This window comes from Cyprinus carpio, chromosome B16 (assembly GCF_018340385.1).
Source record: "Cyprinus carpio isolate SPL01 chromosome B16, ASM1834038v1, whole genome shotgun sequence".
Classification (NCBI taxonomy): Eukaryota; Metazoa; Chordata; class Actinopteri; order Cypriniformes; family Cyprinidae; genus Cyprinus; species Cyprinus carpio.
Window position 1 is genome coordinate 25471233 of NC_056612.1, and position 15049 is coordinate 25486281.

The 15049-nt window shown below is 33.7% G+C and overlaps 1 protein-coding gene across 1 annotated transcript in view; it reads right to left on the reverse strand.

The window, feature by feature from the left end:
- LOC109105484 (CUB and sushi domain-containing protein 3-like) overlaps positions 1 to 15049 on the reverse strand; it is a 242628-nt gene that overhangs the window by 64062 nt on the left and 163517 nt on the right. The window contains 9 exon segments of the mRNA XM_042741717.1: positions 1174 to 1257; positions 1260 to 1355; positions 3144 to 3302; positions 4631 to 4819; positions 6222 to 6335; positions 6606 to 6686; positions 9497 to 9642; positions 12870 to 13047; positions 13281 to 13473. Of these exon segments, the coding sequence (XP_042597651.1) occupies positions 1174 to 1257; positions 1260 to 1355; positions 3144 to 3302; positions 4631 to 4819; positions 6222 to 6335; positions 6606 to 6686; positions 9497 to 9642; positions 12870 to 13047; positions 13281 to 13473 (1240 nt within the window).

Below are 15049 nucleotides of genomic sequence, written 5' to 3' on the forward strand. Positions count from 1 at the left end.
TGCTTTTACAAAAATGCTTTCTTAAATTACAAGAACAACACATAGCAGGAGTGACTCGTCAGTGTATTTGACCTCATCAAGTCCACACGTGGAATGGAAGGGCTAAACATGGTCATGTGCAAGCAAACAAGGCTGTAATTAACCAGCATGAAAAAAAGTGTAATTAAACAAATAGAAAAGGTGCTGGAGGTTGCTGAAAGTGGAATCAATACAGCGATGAAACATAATACGTTGTCCAATTACTGAGTGCTAAAATTCTAATCAAATAAACCCAACAAAACAACAGCGCTCGTATTAATGCTAATAAAACCTAAGCAGAAAGCAAACCTCATTCAGCCGTATTAATTAGCAGAAAACAAAGAGACGATTGATCAGTGATGCTGGCATCTGACACGGCCTGCACAACAATTCAATCTCAATAACATTCATAATGAGCACAAAATGCCACATCTGGAAAGAAGCGTATCAGATATTCTAGTAATGCAGTTGTTTCCTTGATACTCGCTAATGAATGTCAACAAAAACAAAAACAGCTGAGAATATTAGTGTCTTCAGAAGAATTAATTACCTAAATATACAAAACTTAGAAAAATAGTTCACCCAGAATAGAAATTTGTTAGATCTGTTATCTACTCATGTTTTTCATTTCATTTATGGGTGAATCCCTTTTTAAATTTATGCTTATTATATTAATATTGACTTGGCAATCTCTTATCTAGCAAGCACCAGTCCACTGTTTCAAAAACTTCTAATTCAAAACCTAAAAAAAATGGCCTTCAAATATGTTCATTTATCTTCTTTCTTCAGCAGATTCTGCTCCTGGACTGTTTCTAGAATTATAACACAATGAGGTCCTGCTATCTTGAACCTTCTGTTCCTTTATTTTTTCATAGTGCTAAAATCTCCCCAGACAGCACTTCTGCTGTTCTAATATTTGTTATAGGAAAACAAAACAACAATTTTCTATAGGTCTATATTATATATGCATAAAATATAATGTCCTTGATGGAGCAAAAAATGTTAAAAAGTAGAATATGGAGCTTTGAGCTTTGCCAGTAAAGGTTAAATCAAACAATACCTAAGCACAAGTTATTGTCAGTTAAATTAGCCTTGGCAGTCAACTCAAGCAAATGCAATTTTTATAGACTCAAGAAAATATAATGAAGACAACACCTTGACATGCGGGCACAGATGAGTCCCAGGCCAGATAACCGAACTCAGTTCTCCTGCAGACGGCCATATTTTACCCTATAACCACGTATCAAAGGCCAAACGCACCACCCTCTACACTTTTCAACCCGTCTGGCTGACAACAAAACCATGCTGCGGCGAGTCTGGGGTGCTGCAGTACATCGCTACAGATGATAGCACGGATCATTAAACTCTCACACAATATTTACTCAGCACATCAGCATCATCATTATCACAGAAGAATAATTGGCAACACTTTACAACAATCATTAAAATCATTATTGTATAATCATGACATTTTAAACATCTTCCCCTTTTTCAATCTATACACCAATATATATATAGTATCATATATATATATATATATAATATATTATATATATTACATTATAAATAAAAATAACAATAAAGTGCTAAATAATTCTAATCTAATTGTGCCTTCAAGTCTTGTTGCAATTATCATATTTACAAGTTAAGAATTACCAGCGGGAACTTTGTAATCAATATATATAATAATTACATATTATATTATACAATAAAGTCTTACTAAATATTTCTACTCTAATTGTGCCTTCAACTCTTGTTACAATTATCATATTTAAAAATTACCACCAGCGGGAAACTTTGAGCCCAGATTTTTTTTTTCTTCATATTGTTGGCACAATATGACGTGTAAATAAAATTATTGAGGTATTCTAGAAAGATTATGAGGCATTAGCAGCAAAACTACATTTCCCATCATTCTCTGTGGTAGCATGAGAATGGATAAATACACTGAAAAACACATCAAGTGCACAAGTGTGCATCTTTTGCTTTTTGTTTTGATGCTTTAGCACTAAAAAAAAAAACAAAAAACAATCTGTGTCTGTCAGTGAAAAAGGAATATGAAATTGCACAATGCATCTACTGTGTTTTATTCTTTCACATCATAATTACAACTTTTGAATGTTTCCCGGGAGGATCTAAAAGCAGCGTGTGGCTTCTTTTACACTTCTTGTTCATCAATTAACCTAAACACAACAAATTCACACAACAAATTCAAATCATCATCATCTTCAACAAAAAAAAAAAAAAATGGAGTGAACTATTTACCCATGTTTGAAAACACACTTTTGTGCTTCATGCACATCCCACATGCAGCGACAGGCACTTTCTGCTCAATTCAGGTCTAATTGAAACCATGATTTCATGAGTTCTCCTCCACATCTCATGTATACTGAATTTAGCATGTAGATTTGGAGTTTATAATTGCAACTGAAATACTTTTTTTTTTTTTAGGAAATACTGATATGTAATGCATTGTGGTTATTTTCTGTTTACGTTTTCTGTATACATTAAAAACACATCTCACACAAAAAACATGTAACTAAACAAGTTCTCCTTATGTATACAGAATTTAACCTGGATCTGGAGTTTTGTATTGCAATTTATATATTTATAAGAGAATACTGATATTTGGTAATGCAATGTGGTTATTTTCTATTTCTAACGTGAGCTATCTGATGTGATAGTGCATGCACATATATCTACCTCAAGTGTGGATTTTTATGCACATTTTGGAAATTGTATTTGTATCTTGGTGTTTGCATCGAGCATGTTATTTATGCACTGCCCCAGAATTTACATAAAATATGTGGCTGGTATCTGGCTAGTGTGGCAGTTCAACACCAGTTTTCCTTATATTCCACAAAAAGCATGATTTAAAAAACACTAACAACTTACATACAAAATAAACTTAAAAAAAAAAATAATTATATTACATTCTTCATAATAATTTTAGGCAACTTCTTTTACATTTCCTGACTCCAAAGTTACAAATACACAAACATTTGGACACAAACACATGGACAGATGGGACACAGACTTGGACGAACGTGTCATGGGCAGGACAGACAAAAGGTCACGAGAGACACACATAGAACTGAAAGGAATTACCAATCGGGGATACATACTTTGATACTCACCCACGTAAGTGATACGAAAGCCCTTTTTGTTGGTGCCGTGATCTGATGACCAGCGGAGAAACAGTTGGTGACCTGTGGTGGTGATGTTGAAGGGCACACTTTGATCTCCGCTCAACACAGCCAGGCTCTGACTGTAAATATTTGGTCCTGCAAAAAATAAAACCAAATAAAGCACATTTGCATTTCCAATGTAAATAAATTAGCAAATAAATGCTCTTAAAGTTATGTACAAGGAGTTTGCAAACTGCAAATTTAAGATACCGAATGCAATTCAGAATTCAATTATGTCATCACTGATGGTTCGATTTTGACATTCTACCAGAATCAATGCAGCATTTTCAAAATTTAAAGGAACAGTTTACTAAAGAATGAAAATTTACTCACCCTCAGGCGTAGACGAGTTTGAACAGATTTAGAGAAATTTAGCATTTCTACATCACTTGCTCACAAATGGATGCTCTGCAGTGAATGGGTGCCGTCAGAATGAGAGACCAAACAGCTGATAAAAACATCACAATAATCCACAAGTAATCCACATGACTCCAGTCCATCAATTAGCATTATGTGAAGTGAAAAGCTGTGCATTTAAAAGAAAAAAAGAAAAAAAATCATCATTAGGGCATTTTAACTTTAAACTTTCACTTCTGGCCATTGATGGACTGGAGTGGTGTGGATTACTTGTGGATTATTGTGATGTTTTTATCAGCTGTTTTGATTCTCATTCTGACGGCACCCATTCACTGCAGAGCAAGTGATGAAATGCTGAATTTCTCAAAATCTGTTACAATGAAGAAACATTGAGGGAGTACATTTCCAGCAAATTTCATTTTTGTGGGGGACTATTTCTTTAACAATTAGTTTCCATATGTGGCAATGAGCAAAGAAGATTTCTCAGAATAAATCCATCATGTGGAAATGTCCATCCGATGGGATTCAGCCGATTTAGTTTTAGACACTAGGGAAAGAGCTCCAAAAATCACTTTGCTGCAAAACATGAACACAAAATCTGGCCTGAGAGAAGGAAATTGGTATTGCTTCTCACTTCCTATTCCACTGGGGCTCTGCAAATGCCATGGGCATTAATGAGCATCCAATCAATGATGAGTAACAGGGCAATTTGCTGATTGCAAGCACTTAAGTAATTAGCGCTAATAACACTCTGAATGTATTTCGAATTGTCTTTGCCATTGCCTCGGTATCAAGAAATACTTGAATCTTTCCAGCATTTTGCATGTCTGCTGGTTCTAAATGAGTTTTTTAAGGGGAATAGGAAATATTTCTCTCGTAATGGTCATGGGTCTAAAAAAGCAACTCCGCTATTTCTCAAACACATTCCCAAGGCTCCAAATTTCATTTCAAATTTCCAAGAAAAGCGTCAGTTACGACAGGCCAGAGAATAATGACTGTAATATTCAGGGACACAGTTGCACGGGCTGTCAGATGATGCCTGAATATGAGGAATAATTCAAACCCACCATCAAAGATCTCTAGAATATCAAACTCTTTCTCCGTCTGGAAGAGTTCAAAGTGCAGTGTGATGTTGTAGCCCTTCTCCACGTTGATCATCCAGGAGCACATCTGAAGGTTGGGGTAGCTGTCCGGATAACCTGGACTCAGGATTACGCCCGTCGAGTCGAACAGGACTTCACTGTCAGGACATTGCACTAAGAAGTAAAACCAAATGACCATGTGTTAAATAGTGCAAAAACCAACCCATGCTCAACAGAAAAACGTGTCTCTGGTAACACTTCTGCAAAATTATATCACAGTATGTTTCTTTCTGAATGTTTCGTGACACTTTCAAAGTGAAAATGGCACTAAAACAGTGTTTAGTTTTATCAGGAACAGATGAACGTTTTACCGGCAACTTTTAATTGAACTGTTTGTTGCACGTATCACGGAAGAATGTGATGCTAATAGATTAATGCATTTGAAAATAACATACCACCTACACTATACCTGATCCTAAGCCTAATTAAAAGTGTCAGCATACATAAAGCTCAAGCAAACGTGACATTTTCTTATGCTTCTACAAGTCTCTGAACCTTTATATTGTGTTTTTCACTATTCTTATATTAGGTGCGCTTCCAAGCAAGTCTACTACATCAGAAAAGCCACATTCGGAGCTGGTTTTGTGATGCAAGCATCAAAATGTATTAGTTTACATATTATTCATTATTTCAAACTTGGGCAAGGAATTGTGGGAAAAAAATCTTTATTGATTGATAATCTGGCCCCGTAATCATAATTGGTGTGAATAAGGAATAAAAATAGTTGTTTTATCACTACAAATGTTAATTTTAGCTGTAAATCGCTAATTGTATTGGAATGTTTTTACATTTTGCAAAAATGCAGGTAGGCATGTTTTTCAAATGAACCATCTGACAAATCAACTGCACATACAGAACAAACTGATTGCATGACATTGTCACCATGTTCTATGCTTATGCAACTCCCTAAAGAGACCATTTTTCACTTTATCATTTTATTTCATTTTTTCCCCCTGAAGAGCACTTATCATGTCAACATTATAATCAAAGTTTCTTGCCTCATAATTTACTTTTACCCAACATGACAAGTTTCCTGTGATTTGCAGTAATTTGCTTGTTCTCACTAAAAGTAAAATGTGACATGACTCTCGGCAACAGCGAGAAAAACGGTATGCCTTCTTTCTTCGCGTGAATAATTAGGCGGTAATATGCAAATCTTTCTACACAGTGACGTAGACATGTGGGAGCGTGTTTGAACGAGGCATTTTAGGAGGGCGTGGACGAGTCTTAACTTTTATAAAGAATATCTCTTTGAGTTTGAGACTTTAGTCTTTGCAACTTTAGGGATCTTATCTATTGACGAACAGCTTGTAACACTCCAAAGAGAAAGAAAACTTGAAATCGCATCACATGACCCCTTTAAACACAATGTCTCACAATGGTGTACTGCGCTTTCCTTCATCCGGAAGTCCAAAAGAGCCTAACAACTAGCGGCAGAGCTAACGACGTGAGACATACAAACAGAAAGAGCACGGACACAAATGAGACAGTGTGCTGGATGTGCTGCCAAACTAACCTTGGCAGACCGGAGGAGGACCATCCATCTGCAGTCGCTCACCCAACCTACAGGTCAAGATCTCGCTCCCGAGCAGCGTGAAGCCCGGCAGGCAGCGGTACCTGATGATGTCTCCTGTTGAGTAATTACACACAAAGATCTTTGCTTTTCCACTACAACTAGCACTCAACAACACATTAGCTAATTAAGACCTGACCGCTTGCATGCTTGTGACAGTAATGATGACAAATGCAGAGCGTCGGGTGTTATTTTCCCCACAGAAAGGGGCATTTTCTTTCACATTAAATAAGAAACGCTGCATTGCGAAGGTGGGCACCTTGGGAGCGTCTCGATGCGTGATAAATCTATGCAAACAGATGATCATCAAACGCTCTGCAGTCTTACCAATTTCAAATTCATCATCTTCAGCCAGGATCTCTGCGTTGGCGACACGTGGGGGAGGTTGACAGACACGAAGTTGGTAAGCTGTGAAGGGAATGAGATGAGTAAGAAACGTGATGTTTAGCTGCTGGTTAAGTGATAACGCTTTGAATACAACCCACACACTTACATCTTATATCATCACACCTGTCAACCAAGTTTTTTCTAAACGTACAACCAAATTAGACACCGCCGATGCAAAGTATGAATCATAATTAAGGGTCATAGCATCTACCTCGCCAACACCGATTATACCTTACAATTATAACAATGTCTAATTGTACGAGTTTCTAAAAGAGAATCATATGCATTAAGAACCTTCTATTTGTGTATGTTGTGATGTAACATCATTTCAAGACATAATATGTTGAGCAGTAAATTATGTTGTACGCCCTCACTAAGACATATAATTCACAAATGTTAAGAACAGTTTATGCGAACTTCATGTTGTTGTGTGGTAATAAATATAAGGAAATGATTTCCAAATTCAGTGACCAGTTCATTTATGCAAAATTGCTTTTAAACCATTATTAAAAAAAAAAAAAAAAAGTTTTGTTATGATATTAAAATAATTCATTTTCAACTGTAGTAATTTTCAGTAATTATTAATGGCAAATACTAAATATAAAATATTAGCAAAATGACAGCATGGAAAAATATTTTTTTATATTTTACAAAGAAAAAATTGTGTTTATGCATCCTGTTTATAATCCTGAAGATTGATACGTAGTTAAAGTGATAATAATAATAATAATAATAATGTACTGTACTGTAATACACACACACACACACACACCACACACACCATATTATATATATATATGTATATATAATATATAATATATAATATATATGTACTGTACTGTATAATACATGTATACACATATACACACACAGATATATATATATATCTAGTGTGCTGTCAAAACGATTAATCACATTTAAAATAAAAAAAATTAGATACATAATATATCTGTGTGTACTGTGCATATTTATTTATGTTATAATTTTTAAATAATTTGCTAATAAATGTAATAATTTTCCTGTAATTACTAATGGTAAACAGCTATATATATATATATATATATATATATATATATATAAGATATATATATATATATATATATATATAAATAATATATATATAATATAATATGGGTGAAAATGGCAGAATGGAACATATATTTGTACATTTTCTTAAGAAAAAAAAAAAGGGGGGAATTTTGTTTATGCAACCTGCCGACACAATGAATCAATACAACGAAGATTAATACATTTATACTCCTGGATAAATAATAATATAATAATAATAATAAATAGATTTTTAGTGTAATATTATTCATTATACATGTAACACTTTAATTAGCTAATAATTTGCTGTAATGATTAAAAGCCAATATTACATACAAATCATTTATTTTATACACTTTCTGTAGAAAAGATTTATGCAAACTGCCGACACAATAAACAAATGCAAAGAAGATGAATATATAGAGTTAAGGTTTTTTTTTTTTTTTTAAATGAATTTATGCACCTTTTTAATATAGGTAAGATCCAGCAAATCATCTCAGTATCTTAACATCATAAAGATTCACCAGCTACCGAAGAGCTAAATGACCTCTATATTGTTCAACGCCAACACCAACAAACACATTTCATTTAGAATTCACCATTGGGGAAACACGGGACACTCAGAAACACTCTGAATGCTGAGAAACTCAGCTGTTACTATGCTAACACATTAAAGGCAATTTTAAACTGGAGAATGGGCATTTTGGCAGCTCTGGGACCACGACTATCTTATTTTATTCGCTTTTAAAATTCTAATCAGCTTTGTGCTTTGCAGCATTTGACATAACTTCCTTATGCTGTATTGGTTTATTGGTGAACTACAAAAGCATCAGCAGAAAATATGCTAACACAGATATTTAACGTGCTTAATTGAATAACGGTCTCCCATCACAATTGCAAAATAGATTAGAGAAAACCGATGGGGTTCAAAGGTCATCCGTGGTGTTCAGATACTATTTCCTCTGTTAAAAGCTATTCCATAACCTAGTGATCCACCTACATTGATAGAATTACAAAGCATCATACACAAAGATTATTGCAACTGGACACATTTTAAAGCAGCATTGAATGTAACTTTTTTAAAAAGTGAAATAAATCCAAGTCGGGAGGTATTTACATCAAAAACATACTTGTATTTCAATCAAAACCAAAAAGCACTGACAACACTGAAGCCATTACTAATTAAAACCAATGCATTTTTATGCTCGAGTAGTGTGTTGGATGCTAAATGCAAATACATTTTTTCAGTCTCCATACGAAGAGTGCATCTGTTTTGTATGATGCACACTATGTAGAGCATATCAAATCATCACTGTTCAGGTTCCATAACAGCTAGGATGCTGCCTTAGAAGCCGAATGCATATGTTTCCACACCTGCTCGTTCAGAAATGGCTGTTATTACGGATGATGGAAGTTTCCAAACACATTACAGCGCCATCGGAATGTGGCAGCTGCAATAATCGAAGCCATTTTCTGAAGAAACAAGTAATGCAATTTCTAGCCCTTGCAGTAAAACAAAAAACAAGGGGCCAGAAAGCAGCAACGTGACACGCTAGACAGGCGTTTGAAGGCACACAATCCAGAAGGTTCCTAATGCAATTTCATGCCACAGTTTGGGTTGAATGTATGTACGTTCACGGCTCGCCTCAGCATACGTACGGCATAAGTAACACGTTCTGTGGGTGTGAGGGAATAAGCCTGGATAATCAAGCTGACAATAAACAACTATAAGCGAACTAAGCCATCGTGAAAGAGGAAGCGAAACTGCGCAAGATTCTGCTCACCATGGTAACGCAGAAGAAAGAATCCGCTGGTGCTGAAGTCACTGTGGAACTTGAGCAGGATGCGATTGGACGTGCTGGAAACGGCCTCCTGAGGTGAGCTGCCGCTGAATTGACCGATCTGTGGGGATGTTTGATCAGGGCCGTCCCTAAGGGAGACAGTAGATCTGTTCAAACCCAGATATGAAACATTAAAAACCTTCTTTGACTTCTTCTGTTTGCTGATATAATACTCTCCATAAGTCACCCTCCCACGTCTGGCGGGTGCATGTCGGGATCTTATAAAGCATGTTTATGAAAACAGGACAGCAGACGTCTCTTCTCTGCAGTGTGTGTCAGTCGGGCTTCTAAACCCTGAATAAACAGGCTGAATGGTGACTCTGCAAAGCATACAAAATGACCTTGCTTCTCAAAATCTGTAACACCATTAGTTACAGAAAACTTTTATATAACGTTGTTCATAATGACGTCTCATTTAGTGTATGCAAATAACAGTTTCTATTAAGGTTATGCAAAATACTTTTGCTAGATAATGAAAGTGCAATCGTTATGATCACTTTATTATCAAGTTTCCAGTAATATTGATTTGACAACACTGAAACCAATCGAAACAGAACAAAACTTGTACTGAATTGAGGTGGTTAATGACTCTATGGATAATGTCTTCTAAAGAGCAGCTTTAGAGCTGAATCAGTTTAATTTGATGAATCATATTTGGTGAATTTTGCAACATTGAGACTGATATTGAACTGAACTGAGCTGAATAATGACAGGTTGCCAGATTTTTTTAATACAAAGGGCCAAAAATCAAACTTGATTTGAGGGCTGTGGGCCAAAAGTAAATGTTGCATTATATCCAAGTATTTTCAAAGATGTAATATATATATATAATATAATATATAAATATATATATATAATCTATATATTATATCTATATATAATACATACACATTACAAAATAAATAAATAAATAATATAAACAAATTACTTCATGACATTGTGCATTTTTTTTAACGGTTTTCAATTTATTAAAATTGTAGAATTAATTGTATTTTTTTAAATGATTAAATTATTTGAATTAAAATCCACTTATATTTTTACATAATAACATTTATTTTTAATGCAAAAAAAAAGTTATCTATAAAATATAAAAAGAATATATATATATATATAAAAAGATTCCTCCTTTGTGATATGACATGGCCGGTCAAATCAAAAGTCATAATGGGACAAATTCAGGCATCTCTGGCATAAACTCGTCTTCTATGGTCAGTTTTCCCTTTCAGATGAACTACTGTTATGGCAGAGAAACAGTTTGAAGATGATTTTGATGTACTTTTTGTATATGTATATATGTGTCCTCCTTGCACCAAATTTCATCTTACTCAACAAATTTTGCTCTCTTGCTCTGACCCTGGAAATTAAACAGGCTGGTTTTGCTATTGTACCTTGAAGACCTCTGTATGCAAATTACTTTGCATGAAAAATGAGTAACAATTGCACTGAGCTTTGAATATGCATTGATATGTAAATGTGGGAGGTCATACATTATTGTGTTTATGATTTTTGAATGAGGCGTTAGTGGGGAAGGACTTATACAAAGTACATCAAACAGTTATATTTCAGAAAAGCAAGAAAAATCCTATTTTCTATGACGTGAACACAAGCGTCTACATTTTGCTTTCGCACCAGCCGCTTGGCACTTCAGCATTAATGTTCAGTCAAGGAGGAAATATATGGAAGATGGAAAAGCATAAGAGAAATGTGTGAAACTAAACAGATAAAAAACTAAAATAAAGTGTTACGTAAGCCTCAGCTTAGCAGCATTAGCACAAATGCATTTTTCATGGACAAGGACAAACTCTCTGGTGGAGTGCCTGACAAATCATTTTGATAAATCCAAAACTAGACATGGGCAGGTAATCGATTTGACTGATTTTTTTTTTTACACTTCTCTAAACTCACACTTGGTAACTAATTCTTTTTACTGATAATGGCATCATTTGATTTCTGAACAGTAGCACCCAACAACACGCAACAGTGGTTTTATTTCATCTCACGTGAAAAATACTTGAACTTATACTTGAAACCGTTATACATCATCCAAAACAAAGATGAAAATAAACTTTCACAATATTACTACTACTACTAATTATAATAACATTATATTATTATATAATATTGTGCAATATATTTATTTTTTATCTTGGTTTTGTCCAACAAGTTCCATTATTATTATTATTATTATTATTATTATTATGTAATGGTTAATAATTACCTTATGTAATTGGTTATATTACATGGAAAAGTAACTATTATTATTATTAAGTAAATCAAAATAATAATAATTATTATTATTATAATTTGTATATTTAAATCAAAAAAAAAATATAATACAAAAAAAATATAATCAAATCAATATATAAAAAAAATCAGTAAATCAAATAATCTATAAAGGGTTACTATAATATCATTTAAAATGTAAAAATGTAACTTAATTTAAATAGAAAGAAACTATTATTAATATTTTTATTAACAATGCATTATAACAATAATAATAATAATTATTATTATTATAATTTGTTGTTGTTATCAAAAAATATAGTGCATATAAAATATTGTTAATCACTGAATATTTAAAAACAATCAGTAAATCAATCTATAAAGGCTTACTATAATTATTCATTTAAAATGTAAAAATGTAAAAAAAGAAATAAAATAAAAAAAAAGAAAAAAAAGAAAGAAAGAAAGAAAGAAAAAAATAAATTATTATTATTATTATCAAAATAACTATTATTAATATATTTATTAACATTACATAATAAAAAATATTACTACTAATAATAATTATTATTATTATTATTATTATTATTTGTTGTTGTCATCATATAGTACATAATTGTTGTTGTTGTCATCAAAATATAGAAAAAAATATTGTGTAATCAGAATTTAAAGACAAAACAGAAATCAATCAATAAAGGCTTGTTTTTCAGTCTAATAAAAATGTAACTTAATTTAAATAGAAAGAAAGAAAGAAAGAAAGAAAGAAAGAAAGAAAGAAAGAAAGAAAGAAAGAAAAAAATTATGCAGTTTTTGTTTTTCAGTCTAAAGGTTTTAGTCTAAATTATTTTCATTGTTACGGGATCTAACTATCAAGAAAAGCAATTATGAATTTGATTAAAATAGTTCATGCATGTCGATGATCAGTCTCTGAAACAAAATAATTGGTATCAGTAAAAAAATTTTAATTAAAATTTGGTCAATCTCTTTCCTAAACCCAATGTTATTTTGTGAGAATAACACTCATGTTGTTATATGACACCAGATGCAAGTCTTTAGGTGAGAAGTTCTTATAAAACGCTCGCAGAAGTCCTACCAGATGGTGATGTAGTCATAGATGGGCTCGGTGTTGAGCACGGTGAAGTTGATGTGGATGCCGTTGCCTGGAGGCACTCGGATGCTCCATATGCAGTCTTTAAGATTGGGGTAGTCAGCCGGGTGGCCCGGAGAGTAGATGGTCCCATTGAGGGCCGTGATATTACCCCCGCAAAGTGCTGACGGAGGACAAATAAAATCAAAACACAATCAGCAATTTGTGGAGAATTGCTATGCCTTACATACAGCTGCAACAAGCAATAATGCAGTGACATAAAAAGGTGATAAGCCTAGTTCACCGCTAAAGTCCTGCCTCCATAAATGGTCCATATTTTCCCCTGAACATCTCATAGAATCTACAAAACATGACAGTTTAATTAAAAGTTGGTTTTCTGTAAGATGGGCTCTGTACCTTCACAGCGAGGCACAGGATGGTTCCAGTTGCGGCTGATGCCATGCAGACACGTGAGCGACGCTTCGCCCAGCAGCGTGTATCCCGGCAGACACTGGAACGAGATGGTCATGCCCACTCCAAAATCACTGCCAATCACCACTCCGTTCCGAAAGGGCCGCGGATCCGGACACCTCTGCAGTTCATACGCTAAGTGATCACAGAGCAGAAGGCTTTATTCAGTGAGAGGCCATAAGGAACGCCAGTGTCCATCAGTGATGTTATGGATAACTGAAATAAAAATAAATGAAAGCTATAGAGAAATAAAAAAAATAAAAAATAAAAAATGAATAAAAATGAGCATATCAAATTACTAAAACTAAAATAATAAAACTGAAAAGACAGAAATAAATTCTAATTAAATATTTTTATACATCCTATAATATTATATAAATAACACTAAAGTAACACTCTCAATCCAGTCAAAGAAATTACAAAATAAAAGAATACACAAAAACAATATTTACCTCAAATAATAATTTAGTTTTAGTCAACTGAATTGATTTAGTTTTAATCTAGTTGGACTAAAAGACTGGATCTATTCCCAAATCGTCCCTCCCAAACACTTTATCCACTCCCAAATCCACCCTCCCTAACACATAATTCCCGTCATTAAAAACTAATGAAAATTCCAATACATTCTCCTAACATTTTAGTCCCGTTTTTATTCACTGATGAAAATGTCAATGGATTTTTGTCATAGTTTTTGTCATTCAAAATGAGTGTTAATTCTGTTACAGTCTTGTTTTCGTCGGACAGAAAATGTAAAAATTACAAAAGCACACAACAGTTACTAAAACAAACTAAAACATAAATACTAAATAGTATACTACACTGAAATTACAAATTACACTGATAAAAAAGCAACAAAATGTACCCATACTACCTATTTTACAGAAAATGTATGTTTGGTTATCCAGTAACTTCAAAAGGTTCTCCCATAGCTTAAAGCTGCTTCAGAAATTAAATTCTAAAACAGTTTACTAAACTTATTGTCCATGATGTGGCAAATGTGTAGACAATAAATGTGTATTATATGAGGGAATCATCAAAATAACTTAGCCTAAGTTATTTAAAGAATATAAAAAATCAGAACGATTCATCCAAAAATGTCTAATGTCTAAACTTAGCAGTCTGACCACACACACAAAAACAACAACAGAAGCAATAAATATTTTGTGACTAATATTGAAACGCAAGATCCTTTCTGTGCTGTGTCAAAGGAAGCGGTTTCACTGAGGATGAGAGCTTCTATTTTTTACTTCAAAAACCCAAAGTCATTCTCAAGGGACGAGGAACATCTCACTGTTCAGGAATCATAAAGTCAAAACACTGACAGATTCCTGCTGTGTAAACCAGAAAGGCACAAGGGGTGGAATATAAAAATAGATTTGAAAACACAATACAGTTGCTTCTGAGCGGTTCTTGGGGCATTGCCATGTGCTGTTAGGGTTTTCTAGGTGACTGCCAGGTAAAAACTGGACAATCATTTAGCAAAAGCTAACCTCTCCTCATCAACAAGGTGCACAAATTCATGTCTGTGGCACAAATGGGAAGTTATATACTACAATGTAACACTTAGGGGGGTTTATAGTTATGGTACCCTATAGATAACATCATTAATAACCTCAAAGAACAAACCACATTTGCTGTACTACGACAAACTTCTCATATGACACAGATGACTTTAATACGAAAAATCACAGCAAAATGGTGCGTCTTAAATAAAA